At 41.9% G+C, this 22,465-nt stretch overlaps 1 protein-coding gene across 2 annotated transcripts in view; it reads left to right on the plus strand.

Annotated features, from left to right (window-relative positions):
• The window catches only part of kif13a (kinesin family member 13A), a 45,026-nt gene that overhangs the window by 9,620 nt on the left and 12,941 nt on the right, over positions 1-22,465 (plus strand). The window contains exons 3-24 of one of the 2 annotated variants that reach the window (XM_083890987.1): positions 3,500-3,515; positions 5,842-5,902; positions 7,059-7,151; positions 7,557-7,737; positions 10,694-10,781; positions 12,229-12,363; positions 12,536-12,648; positions 13,511-13,622; positions 13,813-14,025; positions 14,115-14,225; positions 14,306-14,440; positions 16,565-16,695; positions 16,950-17,036; positions 17,116-17,291; positions 17,998-18,217; positions 18,668-18,830; positions 19,534-19,677; positions 19,776-19,925; positions 20,386-20,550; positions 20,647-20,820; positions 21,427-21,578; positions 21,677-21,809. In XM_083890987.1, the coding sequence (XP_083747113.1) occupies positions 3,500-3,515; positions 5,842-5,902; positions 7,059-7,151; positions 7,557-7,737; positions 10,694-10,781; positions 12,229-12,363; positions 12,536-12,648; positions 13,511-13,622; positions 13,813-14,025; positions 14,115-14,225; positions 14,306-14,440; positions 16,565-16,695; positions 16,950-17,036; positions 17,116-17,291; positions 17,998-18,217; positions 18,668-18,830; positions 19,534-19,677; positions 19,776-19,925; positions 20,386-20,550; positions 20,647-20,820; positions 21,427-21,578; positions 21,677-21,809 (2,953 nt within the window). The remainder of the gene's footprint in view (positions 1-3,499; positions 3,516-5,841; positions 5,903-7,058; positions 7,152-7,556; positions 7,738-10,693; positions 10,782-12,228; positions 12,364-12,535; positions 12,649-13,510; positions 13,623-13,812; positions 14,026-14,114; positions 14,226-14,305; positions 14,441-16,564; positions 16,696-16,949; positions 17,037-17,115; positions 17,292-17,997; positions 18,218-18,667; positions 18,831-19,533; positions 19,678-19,775; positions 19,926-20,385; positions 20,551-20,646; positions 20,821-21,426; positions 21,579-21,676; positions 21,810-22,465) is intronic. The other variant, XM_083890988.1, reaches the window with a different exon arrangement.

Genomic DNA, 22,465 nt, shown 5'->3' on the forward strand with positions numbered 1-22,465 from the left:
CACCCACGTTTACTGTAACTCCACAGCTTGGCATTTTCACTGCTCTCTCCTGTGTGAGTCTCGACTGTGACCTCTGCTTGGAGTGGGTGGGGACAGGCATGTCCTGTTCTAAACATACTCGAAGACCATCTGAAATGTTAGCGCGCGGCCTGTGATGGTAACCCAACCCTTCGCATACGCACACATGCATGCTCACACGGTTTGTTGTGTGGATTTTGTGCTCATGCAGTTGTGATTGGTGTGAAGCAGGGAGAAGAAGAGTCAGCGTTATAGTTACAGAACAAGTGGAGGAATGTAAATCTTTGGGGAGAGGTGTGTCTGAAAAAAAACCCATCATCCTGAGTGTGTGTGGTAATGTAAATGGGGGGGTGAGCCTCATCCATGTGATCTCCATATTCCATTTGTTGATTTTCATCATGATTTCAAATTCTGTGTGAGGTCATTTCAGAGCAAAAACACAACAACACATAATTTAATTTCTCATAGTACTTGTCAGTCAGTGAGGGGGAGATTAGATTAAGCAATACACATGTACTACCGAATGTTAAAATATCTATTTGGCTGATGGTTCCATGAGCATGCAATGCAATATAATTTAAAATGTACAGAGATGCTTCAGTGGGTGGATTAATCTGGGGGCCGTTCTTTTGTAGCATAATAACCCAGTGGCCTTAATCCAGCTCAATAACCACAGGGGGGGGTTCCACGTCTGCCCTCCCATTCCTTATAGCTGTTTTTGGGGCATCAGTGCATCATTCTGTACACACACAGTATGGAACTGAGCTGGAAAGCACAGGAACATGAGATGATGACATGCATAACATCCCTCAATACAGTCTGGCTCTCATCAGGTAATTCTTGCTTAAATTCTTAAGAAACAAACAACGCCAATTCCTGCCCTCAGCCAAGTTGAAATCATTCATGAGCGCTTTGGCATCGGATAGCTGGAGGCGTGGGAGCCTGTGCGTGCCCTTGATGACACACACATTAAGGCACACACACACACACACACACAACCAGCCCCCTATAGGATTCATACTGCAGTGTCCGCCTGCATCTGTCTCTGATGCTGTCCAGCACTTCAATGCCAAACATGTTGGCCACATATTTGTTCTGCATAACCACAACACAGTCTGTGATACACCCTCAAGCAGTGACATGACATGGTGATTATTAAGCTGCTGGCTTGTGGTTGTGTGTGTGTGTCTGTGTGCATTTGTCTTTGTGCTGCTCGTGAAGACGATGATGGCATAATTAATTATGTAGGACTGGGTTATAAATATACAGTATATCACAATTAATTTTATTCAACAGTAATATAAGAATGGTTCAGTTTGTAGTGGTATAATAAGGTTTTGTGAAATGTTTCTGTTATTTTCAACAACACCTTCAATAAGGGGCACGTTTATCACAGACAGAATTAACTATGTAGATTAATATTTTAAAATTTAAGATTTTATTTATAGTTAAATGATTTTATTTTTATATGTCAAAAATATGTCATCTTAAATAATTTTGAATAATAATATATATATGTATATATATATATATATATTGTTTTTTTCATTTTATTAATTTTTTCGATAAAATGTATATAGAATCCCTGACGGAGAAGGCATTCCGTCATTTACAAGGCCTTTACATACAGATTTTTGGGGAGATTGTGTCTAAATGAGATGAAGCAAGGAAAGAGTCTTAATCCCACTTAATTCCAGACAGTTTTCAGAGTAAAATTAACCTCTTATGAGACACTGTGTAGAAGAAAACATTCCATTAAATCCCAAATATAGCCATTTTGAAACAGTCCCCCCATTATCTCGTCCTGCATTCCAGGCATAGCAGATCTGGTTGCCTATACAGTAGTGTAGAGTGTACATACAAAAGATGGCACCATGAGCAAGAGTCACTAAAACCACTGCAGTAGCTCTGTAACGCTGAGGTTCTGCTGCTGATGCAGGATTTCTGCTGTAGACTCCAGACTGCAATGATTTCTTAACTGTGTGGGTTTTGTCTCTGCATGTGTGTGTGTGTTTGGCTCCCTGTTTCCGGTCTTGGTATTGTTGTCCTTTTGTTCTCCTTAGGGATACATCTGTTTTGTGTTTTTATCCCAGTTCCAGTCCTCACAAGGTTGTAGCTGCTGTCCGTCTTCTTGTTGTCATAGCACACTTGCATGCTTCTTTAATCAGCTTACAAGTGGACTTTCATTGGCATGGAAACCTTAAATCAGCCGCCTGACGCTTGATTCATATCTCATCTCTGCTGTATTGAGGCACAAACTCAGCTGGTTGTGGTGGCTATCAGTGGCCCAGATTCAGATCCAGGTTTTGAACCCAAACGAGGTCTTCTCCCTTTTACCCATTCACTCTCTTCCTGCTCCTCATTCTAATGAGCCTGTGCTTGGATAATGGCTCTCTGATGGGAATATTGCAGCTGTTAAACTAAAAGCAGCCCATAATTCCTGCTCCTTATTTTTGTTTTTGTCTTAGACACCATAGGAGCAGCACATATTTAAAATAAAGGAAAAAATGCACAAAGTGGATATTGTTGCGCGGCTCCCTGTGCTGTGCTGTTGCTGGTGACTCAGCACAGTTGTGTGAGACACTGTGGTGCAGTGTTTCACTCTTCTTAAAGCAGCCTGCCCTGTATTGATTACTGTGTGAAGGTGATGCCCACCTCTGTCTCTGTGCCAGGAGATGCCTGCAGGAGGAACATGCTGACTGTTGAAGGACAGGACTGGGGCACTTGTCGTTGTGCACAATGTCCAGAAACGCTCTCAGTTTCTTCACCATTTGTTTGAAGCTGAGTCATAAACTGACACTTTTTAGTTTTCTGGCTCTGTGAAAGTCCCTTTCCAGTTTGGAGAAATAGCGCACATACCTTAGGGCCACATGTACTCTCCTTTTGTCTTTTAGTTCCGGCAGCTGGTAGTGCTGAGTGCAGATTCCCCAACCTGGCCTCTCTGTAAATCCACAGCCATATGAGCTATTTACTCAACAGAGTCGGTGGGACATAGAATCCCAAATCTCTCCCCTTTGTCATGCTTCACTGGCCCAATTATGAAGCCAATCACAGCAGCACCTCGCACATGCCACTGTCCAGAAGTGAATAAACCAGTGAAGTAAATAAAGAACTCTCATTAAATACATATGTTAGATATCGAAATATATCATTTTATATAAATCAATACCGGCTGTGATGGAGAATTACCACACCACATCATCAGAACAGTGGCTATTCTGCATCATATTGCAAGGATGAGATGGTGATTCTTTCCAACATGTATGAGTTACATAATAGATTTGCATAGAAGATAGAAAATACAATCAAATATAGAATTAAATTGCAGCCTTTGGCGATGAACTAATTGCATTCTTTCAACTTGCAAATTTCATCCACAACATAGACGGTAAGAAGTTTGTCTGTCTTAATGCTAACTATGTTCTCTTGTCTCTTTCTCTGGGTCTCTCCTGTGTATGATGGATTGCCGCTGTCATTCAAGCAGGAAACAAGCTAAGGTATGTAAGCTTCACAGACACCGAGCTATTCCAGCGTCAGGCTGGAGCGCACAGTCAACACACTGCTCCCCGGAGGAACTGAAAGGCATCCCGCACACAGGTTGCCCCCCCCCAGTGTGTTGCTGTGGCATTGTTACCAGGGATATGATTGAGAGTGTTGTAGCAGTTTGGTCGGTCAGCAGGAGCCTGATAGATGTCCGTGTGAATGTGTCATTGCTCGAAGATCTCGTGAACACTCACAAAGGTTCTACAATGAGAGAGAGGGATGAGCGCAGACACTGGGGCAGTGTGTGTGTGTGTGTGTGTGTGTGTGTGTGCATTCAAAGCTGCATTGTTGGACTGCACCCCCACCACCCCCTTGACAACTCACTGGTGAGGAGCTCAGAGATGTTTCACACACCAGGGACGGGCTTTGTGCCTGGTTCCCTCTGTGGCTGATGGGGACCAGAGAGTGATAGCATGGGCCCACAGACGTGCACGGTCTCTTCAGCCCTTGAACCTGGGTAACCCTGCAAGTTTTAGCTCGACGAGCGAGCGTGTGGCTGTCTCATGAGTTATCGCGACACTCAAATTTGTCTCCCCGCGTTGTAAAGGATAATGAGAGGCTGCTGTGTCAAATCATGTTTGACCAGTTTTCATGCCAGAAATGACAGAAAGGGCCTTGTCCTTTCCAGATTCATCATTATTTGCACTGCTGATTAATAGTAATTGTCCAATCAAGAACAATTTGTTGTGCAGTCTCACTCTCAGGCTGGACAGAGGCAGGCCAGAGGAAGTTGAAGCCCCAGTCACTAAACCAGCTCTAATTGAGAATGATGGTACTTTTGTTCCTTTGAATGGCACCCACTCACTTGTCTGAAGTCACTCGAGGAGGTCTGGCTTTCAAAGCATTCAGTGATCACTGTGCTTCCCATGCTGACTATGCAACCAGCGGTTCCCTGGCCAATTGCCCGTATTACGATTAAAAGGGAGTTAAATTATTTTGGGGTATTTGTGTACTCAGAGTGGAGCAGCAGCCAGGAGCGCGAGATGACAGTGCAGAAGCAATTGTTTCTACATTTTTGGAAGAAATTATAAAAAAATTGGCTGAACTTGGATAAGAATAAAAGTCTTATCTTTTAGAGAGGCCTAGCCAGGATGTAAAGAAATGAGTGGCAGAAAAAAACAGTATAAGAAAACTAACAATAATGAATATGCCACAAAAAATACAGTCATTTTACATTTAAAAAAAAAATCATAAATAGAGCTTTCAAACTATCTTAAATTGTAGTGCAAAACTTTTAAACTTAACTTCTGCAGCACACAGGTAGTGATTCATGTTATGTTAAGGCAACCACCGGCAACAGCAACATTGCGTTAGTAAAGCAAAATGGCTGCTGCAAACAGTTATGGAGTATGACTGAAAGCACAAAGAACCACCCATGAAAGCTTTCAGATGTGAATTCTACTGCTAAACAAATAGAGAATACGGTGCTGGTGCTGTATACACATTAATGCTCCCTCGGTCAGGTCTGATAGTTGCTCATGAAGGACACAGCAACAAAGGTTTACTCTGATGACACAGGTAGAATAGCATAAACAACAACAAAAAATCACCCAAAGTTTGCACTGCAATTTTTAAATATCAGTTTCAGATTGGGCTAATAATTCAAACAAAAACTTGATTAGCATGCACATTGTTTCTGCAGCAGTAATTTGATGGTCACAGAAATACACGTGCGCTTCAAGTGAACTCGGTAACATGAGGTATCGTCTGTGAGGAGTGGGGTTCCTTGGTCAATGAGCCCACTGGTCTTTCCCACAGAGCATCCTCTCTGTGTGTTATCCACCCAGAGCTGATGCAGGTGCCCAGGGGGAACACAAAGACTCTCCGCTGTTGAAGTCTGTGCTGTGAGACCCAGTGCTGAGGGCGCAGAGCCAGCCTGCCTGCACCACCGCGAACAGCTATGGCCCCGTTTCCATGGAGACGAGGGTCACCGGGTGCTGGAATTTCTTCCGGGGAGTTTTGACCCTGATTTATGAATTCATTTAACTGCAGCCACTATGACAAAAACGCGGGGCAGCGAGCAGTGGATTTGTGCAGACAGTCATGGCGCGGTTTTAACGAGCATTACCTCAGAGGACAGTACTTACAGACTTCATCTCACTCACTCACTCAGACGAGCTTAGTCCTGCTGATTCACTGCAGGGTGACACGGTGAAGCACAATGAGCCTGTTTTTGTACCTCAGACTGATAAGTGAGACCACTCTGAAGACAGTGTTTCACTGTACATGTTTGGGCAGGTGTGAGAAGTGAGTGTTTACATTGTGCTCTCTCCTCTGCAGGTGTTCGCTTTTGACCACTGCTTCTGGTCCATGGACGAGTCGAACGTACCCAAATATGCTGGTGAGTCTTAAAACACTGAAAATGACCCATCACTCATCAACAAAGACAATCCCTGTGCTTGGAAACTCACTACTTGTCAGGAAGCTGCTTTTGCACATTTGAAACAGTGTGGGTATACATGGTATGATATAGTAGTTTGCATTTTGAGTGACGTCATTAAAATATACAATACCGTTGAAACGTTTGGGGTCACTTCCTTAGAAATGTCCTTATTTGTCTTATATTTTTGAAGGAAAAGCACTTTTTTTTCAATGAATATAACATTAAATGAATCAGAAATACACTCTATACATTGTTAATGTGGTAAATGACTATTCTAGCTGCAAATATCTGGTTTTTAATGGAATATGTACATAGGTGCATAGAGGCCCATTTCCAACAACCATCTCTCCAGTGTTCTAATGGTACATTGTGTTTGCTAATTGCGTTAGAAGGCTATTGGATGATTAGAAAACCCTTGAAAACCCTTGTGCAATTAAGTTGTAAATGTCGACTATATTTTATATTCATTTTGCCACTCTTTTGATGAATAAAAGTGTGACTTTTAATGGAAAACACAACAAAAAAATGGTATAGGTGACCCCAAACTTTTGAACGGTAGTGTATATAAACAAGCTATTTGACGTTGTGTCATCTCATAAAAGCATCACACAGTTCAGTGCCATACACTCTCAGATAAAAGCACAAATGAGGTTGGTCACATTTGCATTTTCATGTTGTGTGAAATTGTTGCCCATTCACTTCCCTGAACAGAAAAGCTCTCATTTTTTACGACACAAAGGAAGATAATCATTGTTGATCATCTCCTCGCCATCGCGTTCTCATTTTTTTCACGGCAGTGCAACGCTCACATCTGCTTTGCGCTGACGCGACAGGGCCAGTCTGTTCACTGAAGGGCTGCCTCGAGGGCCCCAAGCCACTGCTTTATTTAGCTCATTAAACAGCTGTCCCGTTGAGGAGGAGCACGACAAGTTATTTTGCAACACGACCGGACAGCAGCCTGTCGTGAATATTAGCTTCTTGTGTCGCAGCCCCTGTTTATACAGAATATTTCTCCACACTGATTATGAAGCAAGATAACCAGTTACTGCTACTATAGCTGAACGGTGTATCTGTTTACCATAATCTCCATGGTGACTGATTCTTTGTCCAAAAGGTCAAGAGGTGGTGTTCAAGTGCCTTGGAGAGGGAATACTTGAAAATGCATTCCAGGGATATAATGCCTGCATATTTGCATATGGACAAACAGGTAACTGTAAAAAAACAAAACCACATGGTGCGTTCACTGAATTCTGTTTTCATTTTTAATTGCTGAGTCAGATGATTTATAGACGATGAATTGCCTCTGTTCTACTCAGACTCGGACTCTTATAAGTGCATTTGCAGATTGAGTTGTCTCCAGATGTGTCTGTAGCAGGTTTAGAAAACAGGAAGATTTGTGTTTCGCCCTGGAACAAACACGACAGCAAATATTACAGCTGCATTCCAGTCGCATAAATCATGGGAATAATCATGTTTTGTTCATTCCACAAGCAGCACTTAAGTTATGATTTGAACTACAGAGGATTATTTGATTATGTATTTTCTACGTTTTTTGTTCTGGGCATAACAAAAAAAAAGTTAAACCATTAAAGTCTCTTCATTGTTCATCCAGGTTCAGGCAAATCCTTTTCCATGATGGGGAATGGGGAGCAGCCGGGTTTAATCCCTCGACTCTGCTGCTCGCTGTTTGAGAGGGTCCACAGGGAATCCAACGAGGGCCATACTTTTAAGGTGGAAGTGTCTTTCATGGAGATTTACAATGAGAAGGTCCGTGACCTGCTCGATCCTAAAGGGTGAGTTTGATTTCTGGTCCTGTGCTTTCTCCTCAGAATGAACTCACTGTATCAGCACAGTGAATGTCATGAGTTTAAGGGTTTGGGTTCAGAATATTCTTTGTCTAAATTATATATAGGTATGTATTATATATTGCTCTTCATGGAAGTTCTGATACTGATTAATAGAAATCTTTTGAATATATGCCATGAGCAAAGAAGACATGGATGCAGGCCACACTGTGCTCACAGCACCTTCTGCTGGACAGCTTGTGAATGACTTCAAAGTGTCTGCTGCACTTCTAGGCTATAGAGTATTTTGAACTTGAAAGGTTTCTATGGTTTGAGTTTGAATTGAATTGAGTTGTTATTTTTCAATGATGTACCAGGTTATAGAGACACTTCCTTATTTATATACTTTATATACTTAACTATTTGCAGCATTCTGTGAAAGTCTCTTTCATAGCCAAGCAAAATTGGTATGGTATGGAACAGAGTTGAATCAGGACAGCAGTGAAACCTAGGCCAACATGAGTTCCTACAGATTCTGTAGTGCTTTTGACCCAATGTGACTGTCTACTGCATAATATCCTGATAGCATCGGTTCACTCCATCTCCACCATCATCAGCTTCCTCCCCTGTGCAGTGTTGCATCTCTGTTCATAGCTCTGTTGTGTCTACTAGCCTGACTGGGGGACGTCGACAGAACGATGCGAGTAGGAAGCTCAACCCTGCTATTTCCTGCACAACAGTGGCCAGCATCGTTCTCTGACGCTCTGACACTCGCTGTGTTTCTTCGGGCTCTGTGGTCTGATGTGGGTTGGTTGGCAGACGGACTGCAGAGGGGAGGGCGAGCTGTGAAAGTGTGTGGTTCAGGGACATCTGTTTGAGAAGCTGCAGCGGTCAGAGCTGCCTGTGAATGGTGCGGTGCAGACCCATTTCTCCTGCAGCCAATCTTGCACTCTGATGTATATTTATTTGTAAGTTTTAGCTCTAAATTGTAGATGTAGTGTAGAAACAATGTAATATAGAGTTAAATGTAGAGTGTCCCACAATGGCTTGGCAGTGCATTTTATTAGTGGTTCTTTCCTCTTGTTTGCAGCAGTAGGGCACCTGCTTTCTGCCAGTCTCAGTCTCTCTGTAGCCATGGAGAGGGATTCAGTGACTCTGATCTATAGGATTTCTTCTCAACAGCTGGCAGACAGCCAGGAGACGCTGAACTTCAGTTTAATCAAGAGGGAGACGAGTGAATGAAATAGTAATTTATTACAGATTAAACAGAGTAATAAGCTGACAGACTTTAAAGAGTCTTCGGCATTTGAACACAAAGAACAGACACTGGAGGTAAAGGTGCTTTGTTATCTCATGAGAAGCAGAAAGAGACGTATTTAAAGGCGACATATTATGGAAAATCAACTTTTTAATCATTTAAATCCTTACATTTGGGACTCTGGAGGTCCTTTAAGTCGTCAAAGTGTGAAAAAAGATGACTCACTCATGTTTTTGTGGTCCTCCTCAGTCTAAGTACAGGAGATAAAACGCGCGATGTTGACTTCCGCGCTCACTGGGACGTCACAATGTGCTAAATTCCTGGAATTGTTGTCTCGCGGAGCTCTGATTGTCTGTAAAACACGCGAGAGTGCTGGTGAGGGCAACGGTATCTGAAAACCGAAAGTCCGCGAAAAGTTCTATTCTTGGCTCCACAGTGCAGCACAGAGTTCTACACAAACGTCCAGCCTCGGAGGATTTATCTGTCCAGGGGATACATGTTATAATATGACGGCAATGTGCCTGCTAGAGCCTGCAAATGATCACTTTTCCAAATGCTAACTGCTGTTAGCTCCCAGTGATACTACTAAACAGAGCGTTCTGAACAGGGCTGTTTTGGCAGGGTGATTTAACTGCTGTGGTGCTTCATCCTTATGGTATTTTGACCAAAGCATGTCACAGACATGTTCATTAGGACACCAGAGAACCAGGTTTAACTTGGAGAAATAAGGTATAATATGTCCCCTTTAAAAAAATGGCAATGACATGATTGGCTGTCAGGCATGTTGCAGCACAATTGGCATAGATGAGACCAGCTGAAATACAGCTGATTGCAGTATTGATTCCCCCCGGAAATGACAGCTAAAAAGGGCACCTGCTTGAGAAGAGATGAAACTATGATCGCAGCATGCAAAAGACTGACTGGATTTATGCTAGAGATTCATTTTACCGAACTCCATCATCAAGTCAGACTCTTACCTCTGATTTGAGTTATCACAGCAGCACACATGCTTTATTCTATTTGGATATAATTCACATTTTGAAAGGGGAATTCTTTCATGCAAGGTCAAAACCAAACATGATCTCACTGACAAGTGTCTGGAGCTAAAGCCTTGTACAGCTCCCCTGTTTAGAGAGATCAGTGAGCCACACTGTTGCACTGGGTAATGGAAACATTTTACAGCAGAGAAATATGAACAGGACTACACAGCGTCAAACTCCCATTAACATTTTATTGCTGTTGAAGTGCTGGTTAATGGAGAGTTATTTCAAAATTGCATGCCAGCCATTCCAGTCATTTCCACCCTGTTGTAAGAAAAACAAAAAACACCTTTCTGAGTTGGATAGTAGAGATAATTCATGTTATAGAAATGGTGCCAAATAACTGTAAGAGGCTGCAAATCTTCCAGCATTAAATTTTAACTCATGTTCCCAGAAGAGGGGAAATAAATTATGTGACCTTCTAAAAACTCCCCAAGCTTTAATTTAATCTTTCATTCATTCTAATCAAGCTCCCACGGTCAGAGGAGATGTTTTCAATTCCCCTGAAAAAAAAAAAAAAAAAAGTATTTAGTTGAATGGCCAAAAAAGAAAGGATACTGCAAAATTAAAAACACAATTTTTCCTCCTGCTGACTAAGTTTTCCTTCCTTTGTTGCTGCTTTTTCTTCCTTTTCCTTATCGTGTTGCTTTCTCTGTATGTTTTACAGGAGCCGCCAATCGCTGAAAGTTCGGGAACACAAGGTCCTGGGGCCGTACGTAGATGGTCTGTCTCAGCTGGCAGTGACCAACTTCGAGGTGTGTCTCTCACGCTTCTGTCATCGGACATGTAACCAGAGGCGAGGCGGAATCCGCCCTCTGTCACTGACCAGTGTGCCTCATGTTTCACACACACGCACACACACACACACACACACACACACACACACACACACATGCACACTCAGAGAGAGAGAGATGATTTATATCAACCAGTAAAAATGCCTTTATATCTATCACAATTTTTTTTTCGGGGGGAAAGCATTTAAGTTTTAATCCTCCCAAGTGAAAAAAAAAAAAAAAAAAACTGGAGCAGCTCATTATTTCTGATGTGGGATGTAGTCATGGGTTTTGTGCAGTTCATATGCCAGTCCTTGGCAGGGCCTTCCTTAATTAAGTTTAAACATCTCCACCCTGTTCCTCTGCGCTCTGCTCTGCTCTGTCTGATATTAGTCCACTGGATTTCCCACAGCCTTGGCTTGCAGCCTGCTGTAACCCAGCTAAATCACATGGCGCTGTAGCCGTGTCTGTGTGTGTTAACACTGCCTGACTGAGCTATAGTCATAATGAGGAATCTGTTATGACTAACAGTATCTCTCTTTTTGGTAACACTTTATAATAAGTACACACTATTAGCATTAGTTAAGCATGAATAAATATTGACTTCATCATTTATAACGCATGCATACTCATTAATATGCAGAGGTGGAAAAAGTACTAAAATATTGTACTCAAGTAAAAGTACCAATACTTTGATGAAATATTACTCAAGTAGAAGTAAAAAGTAGTTCTTTTGAAATGTACTTTAAGTAAAAGTTACTTAGTTACTTTGCGTGGGGTGTGAGGGTAGTAGAAATATGACAAGGGGTCAGAAATCCAAAACTATTTTGGAGCTCACGCCCGGCACGACACAGGATATTACGTCACTTTTGGCGCTCGCCCTCTATGTTCACGCACCAGTGCTGGTGATAATCACATCATCATTCGTCTGGTTCTGGTGTATATTTTCCCCCTGTAGGTCTTCATTGTGCTGAATTTTTCTTTTTGCTCAGCAACGGATAGGATTTATAAAGTAACGAAGTACAATACTAGAATCGATACGTACTCAAGTAAAATACAAAATCCTGATTTTGAATTGTACTTAAAAAAACAAAATACACAAAAAAAGTATTCAATACAGTAACTTGAGTAAATGTATTTTGTCACTTTCCACCTCTGTTAGTATGTAGTTTAAAAACACAGGTATAAATGTTTTACTCCTCCCATCACCTGAGGAACAGTGTCCAAATAGCTGCTGTACTCAAGCAGCCAATCAGCATCCACCTCCTATAAACCAGCTCTTTGATCGACTTACAAGGGACTGCTCACTCACCTCAACACCTACATGCTAATGAGTATTCATGCGTTATAAATGACGAATTCAATATTTATTAATGTTTAACTAATGCTAATAGTGTGTACTTATTATATCTTTCTTTCTGTTTAGGACATTGAGGTGCTGATGTCCGAGGGTAACAAGTCTCGCACAGTTGCAGCCACCAACATGAACGAGGAGAGCAGTCGCTCGCACGGCGTCTTCAGCATCATTGTCACACAAACACTTTATGATCTAAAGTCTGGGGTCAGTCTCCTTTGTCCTTTTTTTTTTTTTTTTTTCACAATGAAACTTATGGTGAATTCAAAACCTATGGGAAGCAAAACAAACGACGTGTTTACTTTGTTGTTTAACCTATAAACATCCTGTTTATGTCATTATGGCTTTGACTGACTGTGGCTGTTGTGGTTGCGAACAGAATTCCGGGGAGAAAGTGAGCAAGATGAGTCTGGTTGACCTGGCAGGAAGCGAAAGAGTGTCTAAAACTGGAGCTGCCGGGGAGAGACTTAAAGAGGGCAGCAACATAAACAAGTGGGTATTTTTAAAATACAAGCCATACACATGTTTTGAGTCGACTTAATGCAGTAATTTAATGTTTACACCAACAGATACAGTTTGTGTGTGTGTGTGTCATTTTAGATATTCACAACAGTAAAAACGGAAAGGATCCTTACCTTAGATTTCACACTGAAAATAGTAATTATGGCTTGTTGTTTTTAAACACACACATCCTCAGATTATTGATCAATAAAAAAAACCATAGAAATACAGAATAAAGCACAAGATAAAAAGCACTGACATTAAAGATCCTTTAAATGGGAGCTTTAAGGTGTCAGATCGTTTCCTTCTTTTTCATGTTAAAGCGGACCTAGACCAGAAGTTCCAATTAACGCTATTTTTTAGTGTGTATCTGCATCATAACCTTGTTAACGAAGCCCTGAAGGTTCAAAACAAACAGTTCAGCCACTGCTGAGAACGCTGTGTTTTATTGTAATCTCGGGCTCAGCGAGATCTCTGAAAAAACCCGGTCTGGTTACGTAAACAGCAATTCTCCCGAACAGCAGATCGTCCTGCTCCGGGCACTAGTCCGGGCACATCCGGTTGCTTACATTGTACCGCAGAAGAAGAAGAACGTCCGTTGTGGAGGTGTTTCACGAGTGACAGTGTCTTCTGACTCTGGGTCTGACTCCGGGTCAAAGTCATAAAAGGGACTGCGGCGGGGAGTCGTGAAGAAGCTATTTTTAAACACTGTTAAAACAATGTTTTGATAATGAGTAGCAGTGCATCCACCGTTCTAACCAACAGGACCACTCTATGTGAGCTCTAAAACGATGCCTCTCTTTTAATGTTTAAATACTGCATGAATGTGTCATTTTTCTCTTTGTCGCTTTAGATCTCTCACCACGTTAGGCTGCGTGATTTCTGCTCTGGCTGATCAGTCTGCCGGAAAAGGGAAAGCCAAGTTTGTACCTTACAGAGACTCAGTCCTCACCTGGCTACTGAAGGTTTGACCCATATATTATCATCACTGTCCTCTCGTTTTGGTTATTAGCAGTAGCATGTGATAGCACCAGAGCTGCTAAAAATGTGATTCAAAGTTGACCAAAAAGTGTACCCTTGGTTGCACATTCGTGCTGTGCTGCTGCAGTCTTTGCACCGTGCATATTCAGGTGCAATGTGACTTCTTGTCTTCAGGACAACCTTGGCGGCAACAGCAAGACAGCCATGATCGCCACGGTGAGTCCAGCAGCAGACAACTACGAGGAGACGCTGTCCACGCTTCGCTACGCAGACAGGGCCAAGAGAATCGTCAACCACGCCATCGTGAATGAAGACCCTAATGCTAGAATCATCAGAGAGCTGAGGGAGGAGGTGGAGAAGCTCAAGGTTCAGCTCTCTCAGGCTGAGGTGAGGTGGTGGAGGGGGCGTACAGATTTAACATCAATCACATGGTGGTTTTCACTCTATTAACATGTGATTTTTTTCCACCACTTTAGTCCATGAAGGCTCCTGAGCTGAAGGAGAAACTGCACGAGTCTGAGAAGCTCATTCAGGAGATGACTGTCACTTGGGAGGAGAAGCTGAGAAAGACAGAGGAGATCGCCACTGTATGTACATGTGTTTTGTAAAAAAAAAATGAATTCTGGATATTTGTGCACAGCATCACTGTTGTCATCTGCGTTTACAGGAGCGTCAGAAGCAGCTGGAGAGCATGGGCATCTCTTTGGAAACCTCTGGGATTAAAGTTGGGGAAGATAAGTGTTTCCTGGTCAATCTCAATGCTGATCCTGCCCTGAATGAGCTGCTGGTCTACTACCTGAAGGTAAGACAGTTTAGTGGTGCAACACTTTAAAAGTACTGTAGTTTAGATGGAGCTTCTCCTCTTAAAGGTGCCATATGTAAGAATGTGGCCAAAAACAGTTACTACATTCAAATTCAAAATACCGAGGTCTTTAAGATTTCGTTTTCTGACGTAACTGGCAACCCGTGGTTGCTCGGCAGCTGAGACTCTACTGACTGCAATGATTGGTAGACGGCGGTAGGTGGCGCCACATGTCAAAACATGATTTCAAAACATAAACATGATTTGTAGTCTGCAAAAAAAATGTTTTAATGCAAATATTTTGGCTGTACTGTTGTTGTTGGTGAGTTCAGTTTGTTATATGAACAATCTTCCTGAGTCTCTGTGACACATTAGTAGGATGTTATGGCCAGTTGCTTTAGATTTATTACATAATGCACCTTTAAGCTTCAACATTAGCACTTCAGGATTTACATTTAAACAGAAATAGTAATAGTAACAGATATGTACAGTGTATATTCACCAGATGAAAGTTCAAAGCTCACTCCAATGTTTCTTAAAGGTCCATTATGTAACATGTTGGATGGTTTATTGGCAAACATGTAATATGTATACGTCTATAATGGCTATAAAATGAAAATAGCTAGAAAAATCCTTTTATACAGTATGTACTTTAGACAAGGGCCTTGCTTTATGGAGGCTACTGCTGTAGGCTACAGCAGGATAAACAGACAAATCAGCCAGAGCGTACGTTTTTGTGTTATGGAGCAGAAGTTTGCTGTGCAAACAGAGAAGAGCATCATCCTCTCTGGTATACAAAGGCCAGCATAGTTTCCTGAAGCACTTGAGATAGGGAGGAGTCCTGTTTTTGTTATAGTGTGTAGTCTCCCCGTTAGATGCCACCAATGCTTACACACCGATTGGACTTTTAAAGGCAATATAATGTTCACACTTTTTCAATTTCAAATGATTTACTTGGAGAAAATACTTTCAAGAAGAAATAATTAGTGTAGGAGGTCAGCAGTCCAGTCAGAGCAGGTCTTGACTTTGCAGCACTAGCACTGGGACAAAATGATCATCTGGCCTGGACCTGTAAGAGCAGAGGCATGTGAGAGAGCAGCATGTGTGTGTGGTGTGCAGAACAACAGGCCTTTGTCTGTGTTCTGCAGACCTGCCTGGCATATCAGTGTGGAATGACTGTGGTAATGTGAAATGCGTTAGTTCACTGTGGGGAAGGACATCCTCTAGAAACCGGGATGTTTGTTCAAACAACACCCACACTGCAATGAGAGAGACAAGTGTTTTCACTAAAGCTGGGTTTTGCTTTGGTTTGAGTCTCGATTTCACTCAAGTTAAGATTGATTTACATTAGTGCTCTCCTACAGTTTGGTTTATTAAAGGAGACATTTTATGCAAAATCAACTTTTTAATCATTTTAATACTTATATTTGAGTCTGCAAAGTGTGAAAAAAGATGACTCACTCTGTGTGTTTTTGTGGTCCTCCTCAGTCTAAGTACAGAAGATAAAACACACTAACACACGCTAAATTCCTGCAATTGTTGTCTCGCGGAACTCCGCTTTGTCCGTAAAACACGCGAGAGTTCTGGCGAGGGCAACGGTATCTGAAAACCGTAAGTCTACGAAAAGTTCTATTCTTGGCTCCACAGTGCAGCACAGAGTCCTACACAAACCTCCAGCCTCAGAGGATTTATCTGTCCAGTGGATACATGTTATATATGATGGCAATGTGCCTGCTAGAGCCTGCAAATGATCACTTTTCCAAATGCTAGCTGCTGTTAGCTCCCAGTAGCTTCTGTGGCTGATGTCATTTCCTGTGCCTTAAGTTTCGTTATACTTTTTTTTTTTCTTTTAAAAGAGATACTACTAAACAGCCCTGTTCAGAACGCACTGTTTTGGCAGGGTGATTGAACTGTTGTGGTGCTTCATCCTTAAGGTATTTTGACTTAAGCATGTCATCGAAATGTTCACACCAGGGAACTAGGTTAAGTTGGAGAAATAGTGTAATATGTCTCCTTTAAGTAACCGGTTGTAGCTTTTAGTGTTATGAGCAAATAATTGGAACAAGGCTTTTGATATAATCCCATCATGATTCCCTCCTTAACTTTTCCTCCATCTGCACGTAGGAGCACACACGTGTGGGTGCAGACACATCTCAGGACATCCAGCTCTTTGGTATTGGGATCCAGTCAGAGCACTGTGTCCTGGAGCTGTGCCCAGATGGTGATGTCACCCTGACGCCCATAGAGAATGCCAGGTGAGTTACCGCTAACATTCTCTCGACCTCTCTATCTCAGTGTATCTGTCTGTGTCTCTGTCCTTCATGGATGACTGGACCTCAGTGTTTCACATGACCTCATTGTGCAGGAATCTCCAGTCTGAGCTCTGTGCTTTGATATCAGAGCCACAACCCTCTCCCACTACAAAGGGATTCTTCTGTCTCAATTTGTTTCCCCAATTAAAAGATTAAAATAGCGTCAGACGTCTCATCTTCATTAAATGTCTCCGCAGGACCTGTGTGAACGGAACAATGATCGACTCCTTGGTGCACCTGTGGCACGGGGATCGCATCTTATGGGGCAATAACCACTTCTTCAGGTGTGACATTTTTTTCATGCAAATGTGTCTCACTATTATGAAATTAAAATGTCACTGATCAGAAGTTGTTGTGTTGCAGGATAAATCTGCCTAAGCGTAAGCGGCGGGACCGCTTGAAGGAGCTGGAGAGAGCTTCCCCCAGGGAGAGCTTTGTCGAGGCAGACGTGGAGACGGCTAGCGAGGCTTCTTCTGAGCAGGACTACAGCTATGAGTTTGCCCAGATGGAGGTCATAATGAAGACTCTTGGGAACAATGGTACGATTAGTATTATCTACATCCTGCAATCTACAGGATCCTTTGGCTACAACTCTTTATAGAATATGTGCCACTTCGGTTTCGGCCCCTCCAGCTCGTTTCACCTATTATGACCAAAATCATGACATTTTATGGAGATACCATTACTGTAAAACAATCCTTTGTTTATCCCCTGCAGGTTTTTAAAAGCCAAAATCGAATTAAACCATTCCTGATTATTGTGTCTGTAAATAATTGCTGCAAAATAAAATTTTAAGCGGGACAAACAACATTTCCCAAACATTTAATATCGCTCAGGCTTCAGCAATTAACGATGATATTTAGTATCCTTTTTTTTTAGTGCATGAATCAGTTTATTTTACAGATTATAAAATGACCATCACATTTCATCTAAGCCTAAGCCGATGTTTGCTTATTTTGTGTGACTAGCAATACCAAATGGCATGATATGAAATAGAAAAGCAGTAAATTCATGTATCTGAGAAGATGGAAGAGCACATTTTTGCTTGAAAATCCAAAAAGTAGCTGATTATGACTTGTTTTTCTCATTTTATCCCCTCCCTACTAAAGGATTGTTCCTTTTCTGCTACATAAATAAGTGACATTTAAGGCTAATATGATTGAACACACAAGCGTTAACACGCAGGCAGCAGTTGTCCTCTTCCTTTACTGACGATGCGTCCTCTTGTTGCTCATCTGTGAGCAGACCCCATGCAGAATGTGGTCCAAGTGCTGGAGAAGCAGTACCTGGAGGAGAAGCGGACGGCGCTGGAGGAGCAGAGGATGATGTACGAGCGCGAGCTCGAGTCACTGCGGCAACAGTTGTCTCCTGAGAAAGCAACGCAGCACCACCGCAGCAACAGCGACCGCCTTACGTTCCCGACGCACTCGGCACACGGCAAGCTGCGACTGTGGACGGATGACCGGTTAGTGGAACCTGCCTGTCTCAGGACTTTTAACACTTATAATACTTATAAGTATTTGCTTTTTTTTAGTTAACATGCAAGTCTTTGATTCCCCCAGTGGAGTTTCAAGAGTAAAAAGTCAAAGTTAATTGTTTACATATGTTATTTGCCAAAGGAACATATGCTTCTATTACACAGCATTTTTGCTGGATTCAGCCTCGGTGTCTTCCACCTAATTTTCCCATGGCTAGTAGACTTGAGTAAATATTAGAAAGAGAGCAGTGTCTGAGATGCAGGGATTTTAGTGTTTGTACTTGAAGTCACAGTTTGGTCTGTCATTAAAGGTAAAATACCTGTTTATGTCAGTCTAGACAAACTGCACATAAAAGATAATAACAGGTTTTCATCTTCAAGAATGGAGGAATGATCCCTGTGTGTGTGTGTGTGTGTGTGTGTGCGTGTGTGGGACAGAGATGAGCTTTTTCGCCAGAGTCTTTCTCGACTCAGGGAGCAGGTCGTGAAAGCCAACACCTTGGTGCGAGAAGCTAACTTTTTGGCAGAGGAGATGAACAAACTGACCGACTATCAGGTCACTCTTCAGATTCCCGCAGCCAACCTCAGCGCCAACCGCAAGGTCAGACCCTTGAACTACTCAAGAATATGGTGCCACATTGATACTTGTTTTATTATGTCTTTTTGTGTTGTCCCTTCCATTCTTGTGAACTTAATATGTCAACACCTTGAGAGCATCCTTTCAAATTTGGCACAAAAATGAACTGTTTTGATTTGGGTGACCAAAGTTCAAAGGTTATGGTGCAAACATGCTTTGTTGGGCCGTTAAAATCCACTCAAAGTGACACAATATTAAGGCAAGGCAAGTTTATTTGTGTAGCACTATTCATACACAGGGCAACTCAAAGTGCTTTACAAGGGCATAGAAATGCATTAATAAAATCGTAGAATAAAAGCAAGGCATTAAGATTAGTTTAAAATGAAAATAGTCATTAAAATCAGGAGAGATATAAGTATGAATGTAGGATTTTAACCCTTCAAATAATAAAGATTATTTTAGCACAATGGCATCCATCACCTGTGAGGTTACATCGTGTCAATGGCACCATATAACTTCTGGTTTTGGGTCCATGCAACAACATAATAAATGTATATTTAACAACATTCTACTTTATATGTCGCAAAGCAGGACACTCACCCATTCACTCATACAGGGTTTATCATTATTTAGTTATTTATTCAAATCTGTTGGGTGTCAGTTCAAGTTGTCATATATCTACTGAAATGTAACGAGAATCTAAACCTGTGAATCCTTTTTCATGTAGCGTGGCGTAATAGTGAGTGAGCCGGCCATCCAGGTGCGTAGGAAAGGGAAGGGGACCCAGGTGTGGACCATAGAGAAGCTGGAGAACAAACTGGTGGACATGAGAGACCATTACAGGGACTGGAGGGAAGGCACCGAGGAGTTGGTGAGGAAACAAGGAACTGGAGAAAAGACAGAATTGGCAGGAAAGAAAGAAAAAAACTGTGAATTGTATAATTAAGTTCGCCTCTTTTTTTTTTCCAGCACAACAAGGCAAATAGTAAGCACTGTGATCCGTTCTATGAGGCACAAGAGAACCATAACCTGATAGGAGTGGCCAACATTTTTCTGGAGTGCCTTTTCCATGATGTTAAGCTGCAGTATGCTGTGCCCATCATCAGCCAGCAGGGAGAGGTACAGCTACATCATCATAAATGTATTTACACTACCGTTCAAAAGTTTGGGCTCACTTAGAAATGTCCTTGTTTTTGAAGGAAAAGCTCTTTTTTTTCAATAAATATAACATTAAATGAATCAGAATTACACTCTATACATTGTTAATGACTATTCTAGCTGCAAACTTCTGGTTTTGAATGGAATATGTACATAGGTGTATAGAGGCCCATTTAATTATTGTCTTGACTTTATTTTCTATTCATTTTGCAACTCTTTTGATGAATAAAAGTGTGAGATTTAATGGAAAACACAAAAAACTTTTGAACGGTAGTCTATGCACAAATCAATTAATAGCAGTATTACTAATACTGGCTCTCCATAAGCCCTTCTGGGCAAATATTACACATTTATAAATGCAAAATGATTATTAAAGCATGAACATGATGATAACACCCTCACTCTGCTTGTGTGTGTGCAGGTAGCAGGCAGGTTACACATTGAGCTGATGAGAGTCAGCGGCGCTGTACCGGAGCGCCTGTCTGGAGGAGACGACTCGTCAGAAAACTCCAGTGAGAGTAGTTGCTATGAGGTCATGGACACCAACGGGGAGATTGTCCACATGGCCAAGAGGCTCACCTGCAGGGTAACGGTCACTTGTCGATTTTTGTTTTTGAAGTTTGTGAAGTCCCAAACTGTTAGTAACTTTTCTTCATACTTCTCTTTTGTTTTTCTACTGCAGGTGCGGATCAGGGAGGCTACAGGTCTGCCACTCAACTTGTCCAACTTTGTCTTCTGTCAGTACACCTTCTGGGAGCATGGCGAGCCCACTGTGGCTCCTCCCATGGTCAGCCCAGACAGACCTTGCCCTCGAAGCCCAGACGCCCAGTTCACTGTTCAGTTTGATCACTGCAAGGTAAGTAAAAGTAAAAGGTGCTGCCGGTTGTTTCGGTTTATGTTGTCAGAAACTGGTGATAAACATAGATTTTAGATCTTAAAAGTGCATTATGTAATAAATCTAAAGCAACTGGCCATAAAATCCTCCTAATATGTCACAGAGACTCAGTAATAATGTTCATATAACAAACTGAACTCACCAACAACAACAGTACAGCCAAAAATATTTGCATTAAAAAAAATATTTTGCAGACTGCGAATCATGTTTATGTTGTGAAATCATGTTTTGGCATGTGGCGCCAGTCAAAAAACTGAACATAAAAGACCTTGGTATTTTGAATTTGAATGTAGTAACTGTTTTTGGCCACATTCTTATATATGGCACCTTTAAATCCCACATAAATAAAATGAATGACTTGTATATCCCTTAAAGAGTCTGTTCACTTCAAAATAATATAATTGTTACTGAAATGGCAGCAAAAATAGTCACAAATGTTATATTATGCTCCAATTTACATTTAAATAATAACCATTTATTTGATGATTTGTCATCTTTGAAATGCGGGTCCCAGTAGAAAAAAGGAGTGCACTGACAGCTTCAATACACAAACTCCTCTTTTTGCAGGACTATGTTGTGCACGTCACAGACGAGTTCTTAGAGTTCATATCAGACGGAGCACTAGCCATTGAAGTGTGGGGTCACCGCTGTGCTGGGAATGGACGTTCGCTCTGGGAGTTAGACGCGCTAGAGGCCAAGACTCAGACGCTCCGAGACAGGTACAGGTTTCACTCAGACGTTTTGAGACTTTCAGACTCTCGCAGGTGGTTGCCATTTCAAAAAATCTTGCCTGATCCTAAAATGTCAACTGTCCCAGGTGGAGTGAAGTGTCTCGCAGGATCGAGCTGTTGCTCTCTATCCAGGAGCTGAACGAGCAGGGAGAATATTCACCTGTGGAGCTGCATTCAGCAAAAGACGGCAGCACGGGAGGAGTCTTCCAACTAAGACAGGTGAGGTTTTCCTTTTTTATATCACACTGCCCCAGATCAAACACACACACACACACAGGAGACATATTATGCAACATTTTAATAATTGAAATCCTTATATTTGGGACTCTGGAGGCCCTATGAGGAGGCAAAGTGTGAAAAAAGATGACTCACTCATGTTTTTGTGGACCTCCTCAGTCTAAATACAAGAGATAAAACACGCGATGTTGACTTCTACGCTCATTGCTACAATGACATCCTGGAATTGTTGTCTCGTGGAGCTCCGCTTTGTCCCTAAAAAATGCGAGAGTACTGGTAATAGTGTCCGGAAGAGCGGAAGTGAAGTGTTCTACTCTTGGCTCCACAATGCAGCACAGAGTTCTACACAAACCAGCTTCAGAGGATTTATCTGTCCAGCGGATACATTATATATATGACGACAAATGGTCGCTTTCCCAAATGCTAACTGCTGTTAGCTGCTGGAGCCTCAGTGACACTGACGTAGTTTCCTGTGTCTCATTTGCATTTAAAGGGACAGGCACTGAAAACCGAGCGTTCTGAACAGGGCTGTTTTGGCAGGGTGATTGAACTGCTATGGTGCTTCATCCTTATGGTATTTTGTCCAAAGCATGTCACAGACATGTTCATTATGACACCAGGGAACTAGTTTAACTCGG

Source organism: Microchirus variegatus (genome assembly GCF_963457635.1).
Source record: "Microchirus variegatus genome assembly, chromosome: 1".
Taxonomy (NCBI): domain Eukaryota; kingdom Metazoa; phylum Chordata; class Actinopteri; order Pleuronectiformes; family Soleidae; genus Microchirus; species Microchirus variegatus.